The following is a 15181-nucleotide window of genomic DNA, read 5'->3' as shown; positions in this document are numbered from 1 at the left end:
TCTGAACAATCAGCTATGCATAAGCGAAAACAAACTGTTTAATGGCTAGAGGTCTGAGATGTTTATGGACGGGGTACAAACGCCTGGGTTGGGGTTTTGTCCCTGTTGTGTTGCTGCAGCCAGGTTTGTACCCAAGAGTGATGGTATGGAGCTTGGATCTGCCTTAGGGCTCGGGGCCATACACAGCACAAGGGGTGGGCACGTCCCCCTCTCACATCCTACCTCCTGCTCCCCAGGGCAGCTTCATGGGGCACTTCATGGGGTCCCCTTTCCCCTGGGCATCACAAGGTCTGAGCTCAGCAGCTCTCAGAGGTGTGTGGGGATGCAGTGATCACCCAACAGCTGCCTTGTTTTTGGGCATCCCTCGGCATCGCCAGGGCTCCCAGCTGCCTCTGGTGCAATAAGAGCAACTTCTCTTCAGCTGTTTCCCTCAGAGGGCCAGCGTCAGCAGGGTCAGGGCGGCCAGGGTCCTGCTGTTGGGACTCCCAATGACGCCCAAAGCCCTGCAGCACTTGGGGTCCCTTCTGCTGCCCGAGCAGCCCTGCTGCCGTGTGGGAGTGGGGACCCCCACGCAGTGGGGTGGTGGGACAGGGGCCTGGGGTGCCAGGCAGTGCTTGAGCAGGGTCTCTCCCTCTCCCACAGGTACAGACATGGCCGTTTTCTGCCTGCTGTGCGGCAAGCGGTTCCAGACGCAGAGCGCCCTGCAGCAGCACATGGAGGTGCACGCCGGGGTGCGCAGCTACATCTGCAGCGAGTGCAACCGCACCTTCCCCAGCCACACCGCACTCAAGAGGCACCTGCGCTCCCACACAGGTACGGCGGCCCCACCACGGGGACTCGGGGCTGGGGCAGCCAGGACATGCTCCTTCCCCACGGGTAAAAAAGAAATAGGGGGAAGAAAGGTGATTTGTGTTAAAAAAGCATGGAGGTGACTGAAGCGGCTTGGATTTGAAAAACAAAACAGAAAAAAAAAAAAGCTGCGTGTAATAAGTTGATCTGGTCTGAGGTGGCACGTGACCTTCTTAGGGGGTGTGCGATCATATCCGCCTCATCAGCTTACGGCGGTAGATGCACATAATCAGCTGGTGCTCGGCCCTAATGGGATTAGGGCGACCTGTGCTACGTGTAGCTGGTGCTGCCGTGGCCCCACTGGGGCAGGGCTTGGCTGCAGGATTGCTGAGCGGGAGAGCACGGCTTGGCCGCCTTACGCCGTGTCCTCAAAGCGCCCGCGCCGTGTCCTCAGCTCCTCCGACGGCATCCCTGGGCAGCTCCGTGCTCCTGGCCACATCATCGGCACCGTCATTCGGGGCCAGTCACAAAACACCCCTGAAAGAGCTGATTCTTGGGGGATGAGCGAGCAGGAGCTAGCAGGATCACAGCCAGTGCTGTGGATCTTCACAGATGCCTGGGTGAAGCATTCCTCAGCCATCCTTTGCCCACACAAGTGAGGCTCATGCGCCCTCCTTGACACCACTGCTGCTGCTGACAAGGAACAAAATGTATCCTGAGGTGGGATGCCCCTTCTTTCTCTTGTCAGGCAGGGGGCGTGCACACAATCTCCAAAAGGGACGTAAAGGTGGATGCTGAGGGCTGTGCGGGTGGTGTCATGGAGGGTCGTTCTGTCTGCCAGACCCGCACGTGGGCTAGGGGTCCCGATGTGGGAAACGGGAATCCTGTGTCGATGATAAGCATGTTAATGCTGAGTGCTGGAGCTATTTATAGCCAGTAATCCGGTGACCTGGGCTGCGGGTCGGGCTGCGCGTGTCCCACCCCAACCTCTGCCGCTTTCGTAGCTCCCGGCTGTGAAAAAACACTGGGATCATCGGTGCTTTAGGAGCATTTAATCGTGCCATGTGGTGCCGTCCGGCACAGCTGCAGGATGCTCCCTCTTGTCCCAGGGCCAGGGTGCTCCATGGGCTCAGGCTCCCCTGAAAAAGTGGGCGGGTAGAAATGCTGGCTGCCTCTGCCTGAAAAATTGCTGTCTTTGACTGTAGGATCAAAAGCCAAAGTGGCAGTTTGGAACTGGGCACAGGGAGGGGAAAATCAACAGCAGCCCACAGGCACCGCCTGCATTGCCTTCGCAGGGGGGCTCCGAGCTGCATCCCGAGCATCCTCCTCCCCCCAAGTGCCCAGGCAGCAGCTGCGGGAGGGGCGAGGGGCCGCAGAACTGGGCTGCGGCAAATGGGGAGAGAGTAAAGTATCATTTTAAAGAGGAAGCGAAAGCACAGGCATGTGAGTATATAACGAGAAGGACAATTTATGCCCAGGCACGAGTGCAGTTTGACACGGGGATAATGAAAAAACGTAGGTCATTGTGGATGACTTAAGCCTTCACAGCTGAAGAAAATGTATGAAATGCGGGGAACATTACACGCTTGGCAGCTCCGCACATCTGCAGCAGGACAAGTGAAATACAGTTCGCCATTCTTTACCATAAACTGTGCTTGTAGGATATGCGGCACAGAGAAATTGTAATTACAGTGACAAGACAAATCAGTAATATTTAAATATTCATGAACAAAGTCTCGGACGATCAATCTATCTTTATTGTCCTTGCCTTCGCGGCTGTAATAAATAAGTAGCTGGAGCCCTCACCTTTCCTTCAAATCATTCTGCCTTTGGTGCCAAACCAGAGTTCATTTATCAGCCGCCTGGTCTAGAGTGTGGGAGATGCCCAGGGCTGGGTCTGTGCTGGTGCTGCTAGGTAAAAAACCTGGAAATTGGTGGTGGGAGGGTTGCAGCACATTCCAGTCCCTCTACTGTGCCACAGACCCGAGCAACCCCTCTGTACATGAAGGTCTGTGCATGAAGGGACCAGCACACTGCACTGGGGAGAGTGGGACGCTCTGTCTCCAGGATGGCTGCCCGGGGTAAAAAGGCTGGGGAGCTGGTTTTGGTGTGGCACAGCAGTCACGGCAGCCCTGACCCCGGCATGTGCTTGCAGGCGACCACCCCTACGAGTGCGAGTTCTGCGGCAGCTGCTTCCGGGACGAGAGCACACTGAAGGGCCACAAGCGCATCCACACCGGAGAGAAGCCCTACGAGTGCAACGGCTGTGGCAAGAAGTTCAGCCTCAAGCACCAGCTGGAGACCCACTACCGAGTCCACACAGGTACATGCTGGGGTGTCTGCGGTGGGGCTGGCAATGACAGACCGGTCCCCCGGCAGAAAGGCTGGCATGTGGACCAGGGAGGCAGCCAGGGATAACAAACCCCGCATGTGCCGGCATGTAAATATAGTAAATAGGGGATCGATAGTCGCATCGGTTCTGCTGTTCATCACGTGGTTATCGGCTGTGCCCACTGCGGCAGTGTCGATGCCGGGCAGTTGATTAGCCCCTGGAGGCCCCGAGCCCCCACTGACACCCCTGTATCCCACAGGTGAGAAGCCCTTCGAGTGTAAGCTGTGCCACCAGCGCTCCCGGGACTACTCGGCCATGATCAAACACCTTCGGACCCACAATGGCGCTTCCCCTTACCAGTGCACCATCTGCCTGGAGTACTGCCCCAGCCTCTCTGCCATGCAGAAGCACATGAAGGGCCACAAACCAGAGGAGATCCCCACTGACTGGCGGATAGAGAAGACCTATCTCTACCTCTGCTACGTCTAAGGGAGGAGGCAGAGGGGCAACAGGGCAGATGACTGGGCAAAAAAATCCCACCAAACCCGCAGCATCCATGGCCTTGTTTGTTTTCAGTTCTCATTCGTTTCTTCTCGCCGGAAGGATCCTGCCGGACCGAGGGATGCACCGGCCCCTTCTCAAGCCCCATCCACACTGCTGTCCCAGCTGCTCGTGCACCTGCTGCCCTTTCACCCTTGCTGCAGGGCAGATTTCACCCTCTGCAACCCCCAGCCAGGCCCTCCATCACCCTTGGCATTGGCCACTGGTGCTGCTGGGAAGACCATGTAGGAAAGGGGCGCTTCCCTGAAAGTGTGTGTACAGCTAATGGTCTGGGAAGGCTTTAATTCCTGGAGTCCTGTCGCTGCATAGACCCTGCCGTGGATGCCCTGCAGAGGAGCTGAGCTCCCGTGTGGGGCTTGGGCCCCATTCTGGCAGGTTCTCATGCTCCCAGGCTGCAGCATCGCAGGCAGGAGAGCACAATGCCCTGTGAGCCACATGTGCTTTGGCACGAGCGTCCTGGGGGGATCCTGGCCAGAGGAGGGTGTTTGGGACAGGGAGCCAGCTGTGAGCCAGGCTGCCTTGAGGTGTTGCCTGGTGTCCAGGTGGGCTCAGGGGCACAGGAGGCTGCTGCTCTCCCCATGACCAAAGACCTCTCTATGCATTTCTCCCTCCTTCCCTGCCTTCCCAGGGCAAGGGTGCAGCCCCACCATGGGGAGATGCAGTTGGTTTAGTGATATGCAGTCAGTGCCAGTGTTGGAGCTGTTAGCACGTGGCATCACTCCGATTGCAGGGGTCCTCTTTTCTTCTGCTGATTTGGGGCACCTGGAAGGTGTCAAGTGTGGGGTTTTTTGCCCAGCCCTCAGCCGCAGGAGCCCACAAGTAAGGGGTGCCCCGTGGCAGGCGGCTTTGTTCGCCACTTTTTTTGCTTTTTGTTTGGGTTTTTTTGAACTTTCTTTTGGAATATTTCCGCATTTAGCACATTTTACTTGAAATTACCTCATTTTTTTGTGACCTCATGAGCTTTTATTGATTTGGGAGGGACAGGGGGTGGCATGGCTGGGGTGCACCAGCCACGTGCCCAGCATTGGTGGTGGAGAGGTGGTGGGGCACTGGTGTCCTTGCCAGCCTCCTGTTGTGCATTATCCTTACCAAAACTGGTATTTTTTGCCTGGCCCCATGGGGCTGGGGGTGTTGGTTCTGAAGCTACCTCTTGTGTTCGTTTTTGTTGTGTTTCTCCTGCGCAGCCGTGGGCTTGGTGGTTCCATCCCACGGTTCTTTTTTTGTCGTTTTGCTGCGTTTGGGTGAAAAGGGGGAGAAAGGAGCTGGGGGGGGGGGGGGTGGGACAGTGTCTGGATACAGTTTGGAGGGACACTGATGGCCCCTCTGGGTTTGGGGTGCCCTTCCCACCTCTCCTGGTGCCAAGCAGGGATACGGCTGTGGGAGCAGCATCCTTCCTCGCGCCCCAGTCCGGCTTTGCACGTGCGTGTGCCTCTGTGCGTGGGACCGCTGCTGCTCTGCGCCGGGTGGACACCGCTGCTGTACAATCCGGGGTGTGACTGTGGAGAACGGCTCGTTTCATTGTTGTGCCTAAGAAAAAAACAGAAAAAATATTTAAAAAAAGAAAACAGTTCTTTCACACGGAAAGTTGCTGCAATTTCTGGCGTGTGCACGGCAGGTCCCCGTGGTGTCCTGGCGCTGCCAGACACGGGTGCCATGGTGCCATGGAGCATGTGGCCGAGCTCATGTGGCTTTTTTTTTTTTTTTTTTTTTTGCTTTAACCTCCCCTTCCATCCCACCATCCCTGTCCCTCAGAGACACAGCCCCCACTGCAACAGTGCTGGGGTCAGCATTGGAGCGATGCTGCTGTATCCCGGGCGCACGTCCCTGCACTGTTGGCTGTGGCGCAGCCCCCGCCACCCCTCCATATATATATATGTAAGTATATATATGTGTATCATAGCAGTGAGGACCAAGCGCCGCACGGGGCCCCGTGGTCCCGGGCTCCCTCTCCCCTGGCTTGTTGTCAGTGTCGTGAGCGCCCGCCTGCCCGTCCCGTTGCTCTGTGTTGCCGCTCGTGGTTCGGGTCCGTCGCTGTCCTCGTTCCGTCTACCTCAGCACCTCTCTGAGCCCGGGCGCAGAAGGTGCCCAAGTTCCCCTTTGGTTTTCTCAGAGTATCTATTGGCTCCTATTTTTTGTACGACTTTTCCTGTCTCACCGTTCGCTCCCCTGCGGTTCTGCTTGCGAGTCCTCTTTCTGTCCTCTAGCCACAGATGCCGTTAGCTAAAAGTTTCCTGAAAAATAAAGAAAAAAACAAAAAAAAAAAAAAAAAAAAAAAACCAGTTGTGGTGTCTCCTAGTTGCAGCTCTCCGCATCTGCCTTCGTCCTGTGTAGATTCAGATGCATTTCTTTGTAAGACTTCAGTGTTTCTGACAGAGGAAAAAAAAAAAATAAAAAAAGAAGAATATACTGCTGCAGGTTTTTTTCTCTCCATGTGTCACTAAGTGAAGTTCGTGCCTTCTATAGCAAAGAGAATATTTTTTACATCCTACTAACGGTAGATTTTTTTGTAGTGAACATTTTTTGTATTTTTATTTATAAGTCTCATAAGGAAAATAGCAATGTTCAGTTGTATACCTTGAATCTGCAGTTAGAAAACAAAAGAACAACCAATAAAGTTAATTCTGTTGTCTCAGCCTGCTGTCTCCCATTCCTGTGCCCATCAAGAGGAGGAGGAGGAGGAGGAATAGGCGGAGGTGGAGGAAGGATGCATCCCACCAGCTTGGGGTGAGCCATGGGGGTACCCACAGTGGTGAGTTTGAGGGTGCCTGCTCTGAGGGGGAAATTGAGGAGGTCCTATCCCTAAACCAACCCCAGTGGGCGGGGAATCTCCCTGGAATGTCAGTGTCCCCGTGGGCAGGGAGCATCCACAGCGCTGCCTGTGCTGCTGCCTGCCCATGTGGCTCACCAGGGAGCAGAGCAAGTTTGCCTCAATGAAAGTGAACTCGTTCATTTAAACCTGCCTGCAGAGCCCGTCCGGCCCCCCGCTGCGTTAATTATCCTGTAGTTCCCGACTGATTGCTGTACACTAAGCTTAAGCCCTCCTTTATTTATTTACTGACTACATTAACGGCAGCGCCTGCTCTCCTTTTGTGCTGTGGCAAAGCGCTGCCAGCACCACCCGGCCCTGCCTGTGCCCGATGCTGCCCACCGCCGGCCGTGGTCCCGTGATGCCATGAGACATTTCTTACTGCACAGCTGGAGTCACCAAGGGCAGAGCATCACTTAGTTTTTCCCAGGGATGGATGGCATGTGCAGTGCCAAGGCCAGGCTCATCCCCTGCCCCAGCGTTCCCCAGCAGGTTTGAGGGGCTGCGTGTCCATTCCAAGGTCCTGGTGGTGCTCCTGCCTCCCCCAGTTCCCCCCAGCACAGCCTCCCACGAAGGCTTTGGGCAAGTGGGGGGAGACTTTGGTCCAGGTTTGAGCAAGCAGAGGTGGTCCTGCTGTGAGCAACCTGCGGGCTGCAGCACCCCACGCGAAGGGAGGCAGAGCCGGCGTTCAGCCTGGCACAAAGGCGTTGTTACAATAACGGGGAAATCGCGGTAGGACCGGGCCTTTGTGTGCACGCTCGCACAGCAGCTGGGAGCGATTATGCTGCAACAATGTTCTGTTCCATCAACATTATGTCCTCATTAAACCTTTATTAGGAGATTAGATTCAGATTTATTGATTTTTTTTTTTAAAGAGGAAAATCCAGGCTTCTCTCAGATGCCTGGAACTTTTTTTCCCACATGCAGCACTTCCCAAAGTAGCGAGAGGGCAAGGGGAGAATCAATGTTTCCTCCAAGACAGGCAGCCTATCCTTCCAGGGAAAAGGACTGCTGGGCTTCTTGAGGGGGTTAGGTTGGGTGCATGATGGCTTCCTAGCACAGGGAGGACAAGGACCAAAACATTCAATGGGATACGGCAGCACAGATGAGCATCTTGCAGTGCAGCCCTGGGGGACATCAGGGTCACAGTGGGCAGGAGAGAGATGGCAAGGCTGGCTCAGGAGTCTTGCTGCCCAGTACCCTCGTCAAGCACATGGGCTGGGTGGCATCGCACACCCGGGTCAATGGCCCCATTGGATTTGTCTGTTGGAGCGTTTGATGTTACACGAAGGCAGCTCATTCCAGAGGGTGTTAATTGCCCGCTGCACTGATCAGGTCTGTAGCACCATCGATCTCGGCAGGATCAATGGGCTGATTTAGTGTCTCACGAACTCTTTAACTGGACACCTCATCAATAGGCAGCCACTTACCGACCATCAGCGCATTAGTGCGGGCCGGCACTGGCAGGAGCCCGCCGCACCCGTCCTCAGCCCCCGTCACTCAGAGGTAAGTTTTCCTGCAGGTGATGGCTCTGAGATGGTGAGTGGGAGTCTTGCTCTGGGGCTGGTGGGTTTGAGGGCAGAGGTATGAGAGCCAGGTGGTGTCAACCCACCCCCATCACCTGCATATGCAGAGATGCTCCTAGAGCACAGGATGGGCCCTTATGGCGTCTGCAGCAGAGGACCTGCTGCAGCTGTGGTGGCGGTCCTGCCCCAGTACCGCGTGCTCACGGAGTCAGTCCCCTTGCCATCCCGGTTTGCGGCCGGACACGGGGGTCTCTCCCGCTTTGCTAGAACTGCTGAGCACAAGCTTGGTGGGGATCTGCTGGGCAAGCGTACCCGGGGGCCCGGGCAGGATATAAAGGCAGCAGCCGGGGTGAGGGGTAGGGGAGCCGAGGACAGCGGGACCCCTGGGGCGGTGGGGATCCCGCGGTGCAGGGGGGACCCACCCGATGCCGGGGGACCCCGGGTCGGGAGGCGGCTGGGCCGGGCGGCGGCGCCGCTGTCCGCGGTGCTGAAGCCGCGGCCGTGGCAGGGCCGGGCAGGAGGCGCTCCCGGAGTTGGCAGGGGAAGCATGGAGAGAGGTTTGGGCAGGGTCATGGGGTCCTGGGGGCTCCTGCTCAGCTCCGCCGTCCCGCTGCGGAGCTGAGGGACGTGAGGGATGCGCTCGCCTGGGTCGGCAGACACTGGGGAGTCCCAAGAACCAGGGAGAACCCGCCAGAGTGAGGTCCCCCATCTCCCGCCCTGAACAACGGGCACTGCTCAGGCATCCCTCCACACCGACCAGAGGGTGCCCAGGGTGATGCTGTAAGCCAGGACGGCTGCCAAGTACACCCGGAACAGCAGGACATCCAACACATAGCCAACTTGCAGCCACTCACGGGCGACGTCGCGGAATTCCTCCCGTTTTTCCAGGAGCTGGCGGATAGCCGTGGTCTCACGCAGGATCTCCTGCAGTGCTGCCGAGCCCTCCGTCTGGCCAGCAAAGGCCAGTGCAGACCTTGTGCTCCCCACTGCCCCGCACTCCCGGGGGCCCTCACAGACGTAGGGGGTCGGCTTGGCTGAGGGATCAAGAGAAGCAAATGTGGAAAACCTATTTAGACAGGGAACTGGGATTTGTGAGGGTGAGCTAGGCACCCAGTTCACCGTACAAAGAATGGCTATGTAGGTGTAGATGGCTACAGAGCACCTAGACTCCTTCAGTTCCCACAGGCCCTCTCTGTGCAACCCTTACCTGTGCTGTCATTGTTCTCCACCTGCCTGGAGGTGTCCAAGTTTTGCATCCTGCTTTGGCTGAATTTCTTCCTGTCCCGGATACAGAGCAGGATGGTGGCTCTTTCCAGCAGCAGGTGTTTCACCCACTCAGGGACGTGGGGTTGCAGGTCTTGCTTGTGCACCAGGCGCACAATCAGGATGGTCTCTGTCAGGCTGATGACGAGCAGTGCCATGCACACCACAAAGTAGATGCCTGCAGAGGCATCAGTGAGGTGAGTGACCTGCAAAGGCTCATGCACAGAGGAAATCTTCCCTGCTCAGCTCTCAGGGCCCTGTGGTCTCTGCCCATGACTGCCGTGGCAGTTGGGTGGGAGAACCACCGTACCTATCAACGGGGTGCCGACGGCAGTAGCTGGCAATGTGTCGGATACAATAATGAGGAAAACCGAGTAGCCCAGCAGGAGAGTGATCTTGAAAGAGACCCTCTCACCACTGTGGGGAGGTAGGTAGAAGCCCACAATGTCCATAACCATCAGGAAGATGCTGGGGAGCAGCAGGCTGACGGTGTAGAAGAGGGGGCGTCTCCGGATGACTACCTGCAGGACAGAGACAGAAAAGGATGCGAAGGGTTGAAATGAGGCCTTCAGCTGGTGTGGCTTTTTGCCAAGGTAGGTGAGGATGGTGGGGGGCACTAAGGTGAGCCAGAGGAAGGGCTCACTAGCAGGAGCCTCCCACCTGCAGGCAGGAGCTGCAGCACAGAGCAGGGACAGGGAGGGGGCAAGTCCCTTCCCTCGTGCCACATCCCCGAGAAACACGGTGGCCGAAGGCTCTTACATAGAACTTCATCTCAGCGTAGCTGTCACTGCTCTTGACACTGAACTCCTGGAAGTGGGTGAGGACATAGAGCAGCTCCCACTCGCCCTGGTTCATGAAGACACTTCGGTCGAACTTGACGAGCTCCGGCTGACGCCACAGCGAGAGGTTGATATCACGAACTGGGGGGCCGGAGGAGAGGTGACAACTAGGGGTACCCCGCCCAAAGCGCCGGCAGCTGCCGGCACCTCCGCACCGGGCTGCGTGCCTGCCCTCCCTGCACGCTTCCCCGATCCGCTGGGGCCATCTAGAGGGACGAGCTGCCTTCTGCACGGAGCCCCGGCCCAGCAGAGGTCCTGCCCGCTCCCCCGAGCCCCCTAGCCGTGGGCTACCCGGCACTCACTGTGGTGCAGCCAGCTGGTGAAGGTGAGAGAGCAGTTCTGGACGTCGAAGGGGAAGTTGTAGATGTCCAGGCTGCAGGCAGTCATCACCTGGATGGGTTTGAGGTTCTGCACCTCCCCGTGATGGCTGACGTAAACGTAGGGGACGTGTGGGGACTTTCCAACATCCACACTGAGGGACATGAGGGACAGAGCTGTGAGCTGGAGAGCACTCTGGGCAGGGGTTCCTTCTCCTATGTAGCATTTCAGGGGAGAACTGCCCAAGAGACAGGGATTTGCCTCCTGTTCTGCTTTTTTGGTAATATCCTTGCAGGCATTTCTGCCTCACATCACCTCTGCACTGCCCGGACTGCTGCCTTCTCCCAGCCCGAGAAGTCCCAGAGCCCCCAGGAGGCACTGGGAGCACCTTAAATCCCCACGGAGTGGAAAGAACACCAGATAGTTCCATGGAAAGGGCCAGCAGCTCTGCAGCTGCCCTGGCATTGTACTGTCTTCACAAAGCCTTTCTCCTGATATCTGCATCTCACCCCCAGCACAGTGAGGGTAATTACCAACGGTTGTGGTTAGCCAGCATTGGAAATGGCCCAACTGCAGAGCCAATCCCCATCTGCAGCTCCCCGGTGTGGGGAGGCTGCCAGCTCTGTGCCAGGAATACAAAGCATGGGACAGTACGTGCCCATGGTGGGTGAGGAGTTCCAGTCCCAGCCCATCTCCCTCGAGCCTTTGGCTGCACTCACAACTCATTGATGAGGATGTCGGGCACCCAGATGCTCTCTACAGGGAGGGAGATCTGCGTCAGGTTGTCGAAGCGAGCTGGGTCCCACTTGAGGAACTCATCTGTCCAGTGCTGGGGACAATGGAGAGGGGCCTTTGTGGGTGAGGTCCTTCCACTCTGCCAGCACACAGACCCAGGCTAGCACCAAGCAAGCTTCCCACCCATAGGAGGGAGGGAAGACTTATCCTTCAACTTTTGCACAACATTCAACAGTGCAAAACAGGGAGCATGAAAGCTGAGCCTTGAGGGTCTTGTGCTACAGAGGTCTCACCAGTCCCCAGGATGTGTTTCCCCCCACTGCTCTCCTGCAGGACTGCACACTCCTCTCACAGGAAAACATCGGGGTTTGGGGGTGCTTGACCCCAAGAAGGGCCAGCAAGGAAGGGGCGAGGTTTCGTGGCTACTCACCTGCCTGTACCAGATGTAGGTGGTCAGCACCTGGTTCTTCTCATCCTGTGAAGATGAGAACGGTGTCAGAACGGGGGCACTGACGCTCCAGAAGATGGGCAGAGCATGCTGGGAGGATGCTGCATGCCAGGTACCATTCCCCTCCCTGCGGCCACATGCAGAATGGGAGCAGAGGACTCACCACGCTGAGGATGGCATAGACCATGAGGTCGATGGCCACGTTTGTGGTCGTTCGCCAGTCCCGCACGGGCCGGGTGCCCTTCTGGTAGTGGGCCAGGAGGGAGTGGGACAGGCGGCGCAGGGCGGGCTCGGAGGGCTCCGGCATCCGGCCCCCGTGCTGGGTACCTGCCCAGCAGAGGGAGAAAGGGAGCGAGCGAGGGAGGCTGCGCACACTGGGGCAGTGCTGCCATCACCCTGGGGTGTGCCATGGGCTGAGGGATGCTGCCAGCTGCCTGCCCTCACTTACCATTTGGGGTTTCCCATCCAACTTAAATACGGAGCATCCTGGTGGGAAACAAACCTGGACACCAGAACCATCACCTAATATGTTACTGATATCCTGTGCCGTGCAGGTCATTAGCGCTGTGACCTTCCCCAGCCTCAGAGGGCACAGCTGCCAGCCCTCACCTCTCTGGACAAGTGCCAGGACAGCGGCAGCGGGGAACCACGAGGGACATCCTGCCCCTGGGAGAGTTTCATACCAAATGCCCCTCCAGGGGCATTTCTTTGCTCAGCAGGTGGAGACGGTGAAGGTTAGAGATGAAGCAGGATGCTAAATTAATTTATTAGTTATCTTGGTGTTTGCTTCCTGTGAAAACAGTCCCTTCACTGGTGCCAGCAGCATCAAATGAGAGCAAATTGCTTTCAGCCCCATGTCCTCACTGCCAGGCACCTAGAACGCCACGGCTGAGCCAGGGCAGCAGTGCTACACTTGTGGCTGTGCTCTGTAGCACACCCAGCCCCAGAGTCCAATTCCAGCATAATGGAAGAGACTAATTTGAATAGATCTATGGGAACTTGGGAAAAGCTACTTAAAGGGAATTTTAATCTGTATTTTAAGCTAAAAAAAAAAAAAAAAAAAAGAAAGAAAAAGCAACAGCCTCAGCCCCTCTGACATTGCTGATGTGTGGTAGTCCTGGGGAGCCAGCCAGATGCATGATGCTCGCCCAGGCAGGCATGAACCAACAGAGGCAGTGGGATGAGGGGAGAGGCAGCAATTAGGGTGAGGGGAGGAAATACAGCTGCTGCCATCGCCACAGCTTGGGCCAAGTGACCTTTCCTGCTGCAGCTGGTGGCAGCTGATTCGCGCTTGCAGTCCTCCTTGCACCACCTTCTCCTCACATCCACACCACCCATATCTGCATCAGGATGTTTTGGCAGCAGGGAAATGGCTTTGCAGAGGGAGGACCGGGCTGGGTTCACCTCAGATGCTCTTTGCCTCTGCTCCAGACACCATGCTGGTCTGCCCAGCCCAAATCTGTGCCAGGGTTGTGCCGGCAACTCACCTGGTGCAACTCGGCACAATCCTGGCACAGCCCTAACACACAGGGATCTGTCTGCACAGCCCTTCCTGCCTCCTGCCCAGCACTGCCAGGGTGAGCGTATCACTGTTCCTGCTCCTTTTCTGCCACCTTAGATGTGCTAACACTGGGAGAAGGCTTGGGAGTTGGGTGACAGGAGCTACATGACCTATCCAGAGATTTGAGTCAATAGCCTGCTGACCACTTTCAGCTGGGCTGGTGCAAAACAGCTCAAGGATTTTTGTGCTATTTCCCAGGAACGTTAGATGAGAAAATAATATGAAAATAATAAGGAAATACGTTGGCTGTCAATTTTGCACTGTGCAGAGCTGCAATTACAAACTATAGGCACAGCATCGTGCCCAAAACCCAGCTCTAGGTTATGAGGGACTAAACATTATATTGGAGAAAGCCCTTCATCAGGCTCAGGCAGCATCTCTCAGGCAGTGGAGTGCAAGTAGGAGACCCCCATGTCTCTCTCTGTTCTCAGGGCTGGTTTTCAGCACAGCTCAAGACGCCACAGAGTTGAGCTGGGTTCTAAGGCTACATTGCCTTGCTCCAGCATTACCCAGGCAGGATGCGCCTCCAGGCTCTGCACCGGAGCTCTCCCATGCTCCAGCCTCTCCCAGGTATGTCACTTCCCAACAGCACGAAGGTTTCCCTAAAGAGCAGCCTTTGCCTGGCACTCAGCACGGCTCAGGCTCTGGGAAGGTGCTGCTCCGTGCCAGGAGCACCCTGCTCCGCCTCAGCTCCCCAGCCCTGCCCACGGGTCCCTCACCTTACCTGGGCTCTGTAGCGCCGAGGCCAGCGGCAGCAGGGCCAGGAGCGCCCCGAGAGCCGTGGGCACCATGGATCCGCTGGCTCCAGCCGCCGTCTGCTCGGCGGAGGACTGAGCGGAGCAGGGAGGCAGGCGGCACTCGTATGGCGTTCCCCCCGCCGTCGGGTTTTTGAGAACGCCCAATTAATCTCGCGATCAGCCTCTCCCGCTGCATCAAGTTTCATTTGGGAGGATGTGAGTGGGGCCCACCCAGCTATCCCCCCACCCCCGCCCAGCTTCAAAAGAGCTTCCCTGTCCTCTGCCCAGGTGCCTGCTTGCGGCAAAGCGGGTTTTGGGGTACGAGCATCGTGTGCAGCGGGGGGCACAATGAGGGGAGAGGGCGCTGCAGGTGCCAGGGCTGAGGCAGGAGATCCTCAGCAGTTGGAAAGACGGAGAACACCCTCTGAGAGGCAGGGGAGGGGAGCCTGCCCAGGGATATGCCACTGACACAGGGTGGGTTTCCACCAGCACGGGAGAGGGGAGCTCTGGATGTACCGGGCTCCCCTTCACGCCCTGCGGCAGGTGGGTCTGTCCCACTGACAGTGGCTCTGACAGTCGCAGGTGGGGGCAGCATGTGCAGCCAGTCCTTGGCAACCCTGCCTGGGGCAGCAGCTTTCCCCCAACCCCTCCGACCTGCACCTACACTGGAGTCCGTATTCACCGCAGAAATTTGCATTTGCTGTAAATTTCAGCAAACAAAGTTCTTCCTACTGGTTTCAGTTTCCCAAAATATTTAACGCCTTGGGGCAAATAAGACTAGAAGCAAAGCCTGGTCAGGTATAACTGAGAGTCAAAAGCCCTCGGTGTTCACCCATGCATGGGTGCCCTGCTCGGGCTGCGCATTCATCCCTCCATGTCACAGCATCATAGCCTTGGGCTCGGCAGTGTCCCTCTGCCTGGCAGGGGGGCTTCCCCTCGACCCTAAGCCTCTCTAATCTTCTGTATTCCTGTATGTCTACACGGTGCTTGTGTGTGCTGCAGGTGCCTATGCCCCCACAAAGCTGCCAGCTGCTGGAAATCCTGGGGAAGCGGCGGCCAGGGACCAAAGCCTGCGGCAGTGGCGTAGAGCAAATTGCATCAGATGCCGGCATGGAGTCACTTAAACGAGATAAGAATTAGTGCGGGGCCCTGATGAACTCCCCGTTGGCTGCCAACAGCAGTGTCAGGGAGAGAGCGAGAGCAGAGCTGGGGCTAATTTGATTTCTCGTCTCCGTTAGTGGCTGGCAAGTCACCTCCCAGGGAGCG

The 15181-nt window shown here is 57.0% G+C and overlaps 2 protein-coding genes across 5 annotated transcripts in view; one reads left to right on the top strand and one right to left on the bottom strand.

Moving 5' to 3' along the window:
* ZBTB16 (zinc finger and BTB domain containing 16) overlaps positions 1-4943 on the top strand; it is a 53712-nt gene extending 48769 nt beyond the window's left edge. For all 4 annotated transcript variants that reach the window (XM_053963213.1, XM_053963212.1, XM_053963210.1 and 1 more), the window contains 3 exons: positions 643-813; positions 2945-3112; positions 3381-4943. In XM_053963213.1, coding sequence (XP_053819188.1) covers positions 643-813; positions 2945-3112; positions 3381-3610 — 569 coding nt within the window. In that variant the 3' untranslated portion in view covers positions 3611-4943. The remainder of the gene's footprint in view (positions 1-642; positions 814-2944; positions 3113-3380) is intronic.
* Positions 4944-7330: 2387 nt separating this feature from the next.
* LOC128799107 (5-hydroxytryptamine receptor 3A-like) lies at positions 7331-13969 on the bottom strand. The gene is made up of 9 exons (XM_053963216.1): positions 13903-13969; positions 11781-11944; positions 11600-11644; positions 11154-11263; positions 10419-10588; positions 10037-10197; positions 9588-9798; positions 9222-9455; positions 7331-9048 (listed from the first exon to the last, which is right to left on the bottom strand). The coding sequence occupies exons 1-9, from the start codon at positions 13967-13969 to the stop codon at positions 8750-8752; spliced, it is 1461 nt and encodes a 486-aa protein (XP_053819191.1). The 3' UTR covers positions 7331-8749.
* Positions 13970-15181: the final 1212 nt, after the last annotated feature.

Source organism: Vidua chalybeata, chromosome 23, assembly GCF_026979565.1.
Source record: "Vidua chalybeata isolate OUT-0048 chromosome 23, bVidCha1 merged haplotype, whole genome shotgun sequence".
NCBI lineage: Eukaryota > Metazoa > Chordata > Aves > Passeriformes > Viduidae > Vidua > Vidua chalybeata.
The sequence above is the reverse complement of the archived record's forward strand: the minus strand, read 5'-3'. Positions and strand labels throughout refer to the sequence as shown.

What these genes read in the sequence shown, in the direction of transcription:
- LOC128799107 (XM_053963216.1), bottom strand. Translation starts at nt 13,969, where the DNA reads ATGGTGCCCACGGCTCTCGGGGCGCTCCTGGCCCTGCTGCCGCTGGCC. An exon ending in CTCGGCGCTACAGAGCCCAG is followed by an intron (nt 11,945 to 13,902) that starts GTAAGGTGAGGG and finishes TCTGCTGGGCAG; the next exon opens with GTACCCAGCACGGGGGCCGG. An exon ending in ACGCTGAGATGAAGTTCTAT is followed by an intron (nt 9,799 to 10,036) that starts GTAAGAGCCTTC and finishes TCTGTCCTGCAG; the next exon opens with GTAGTCATCCGGAGACGCCC.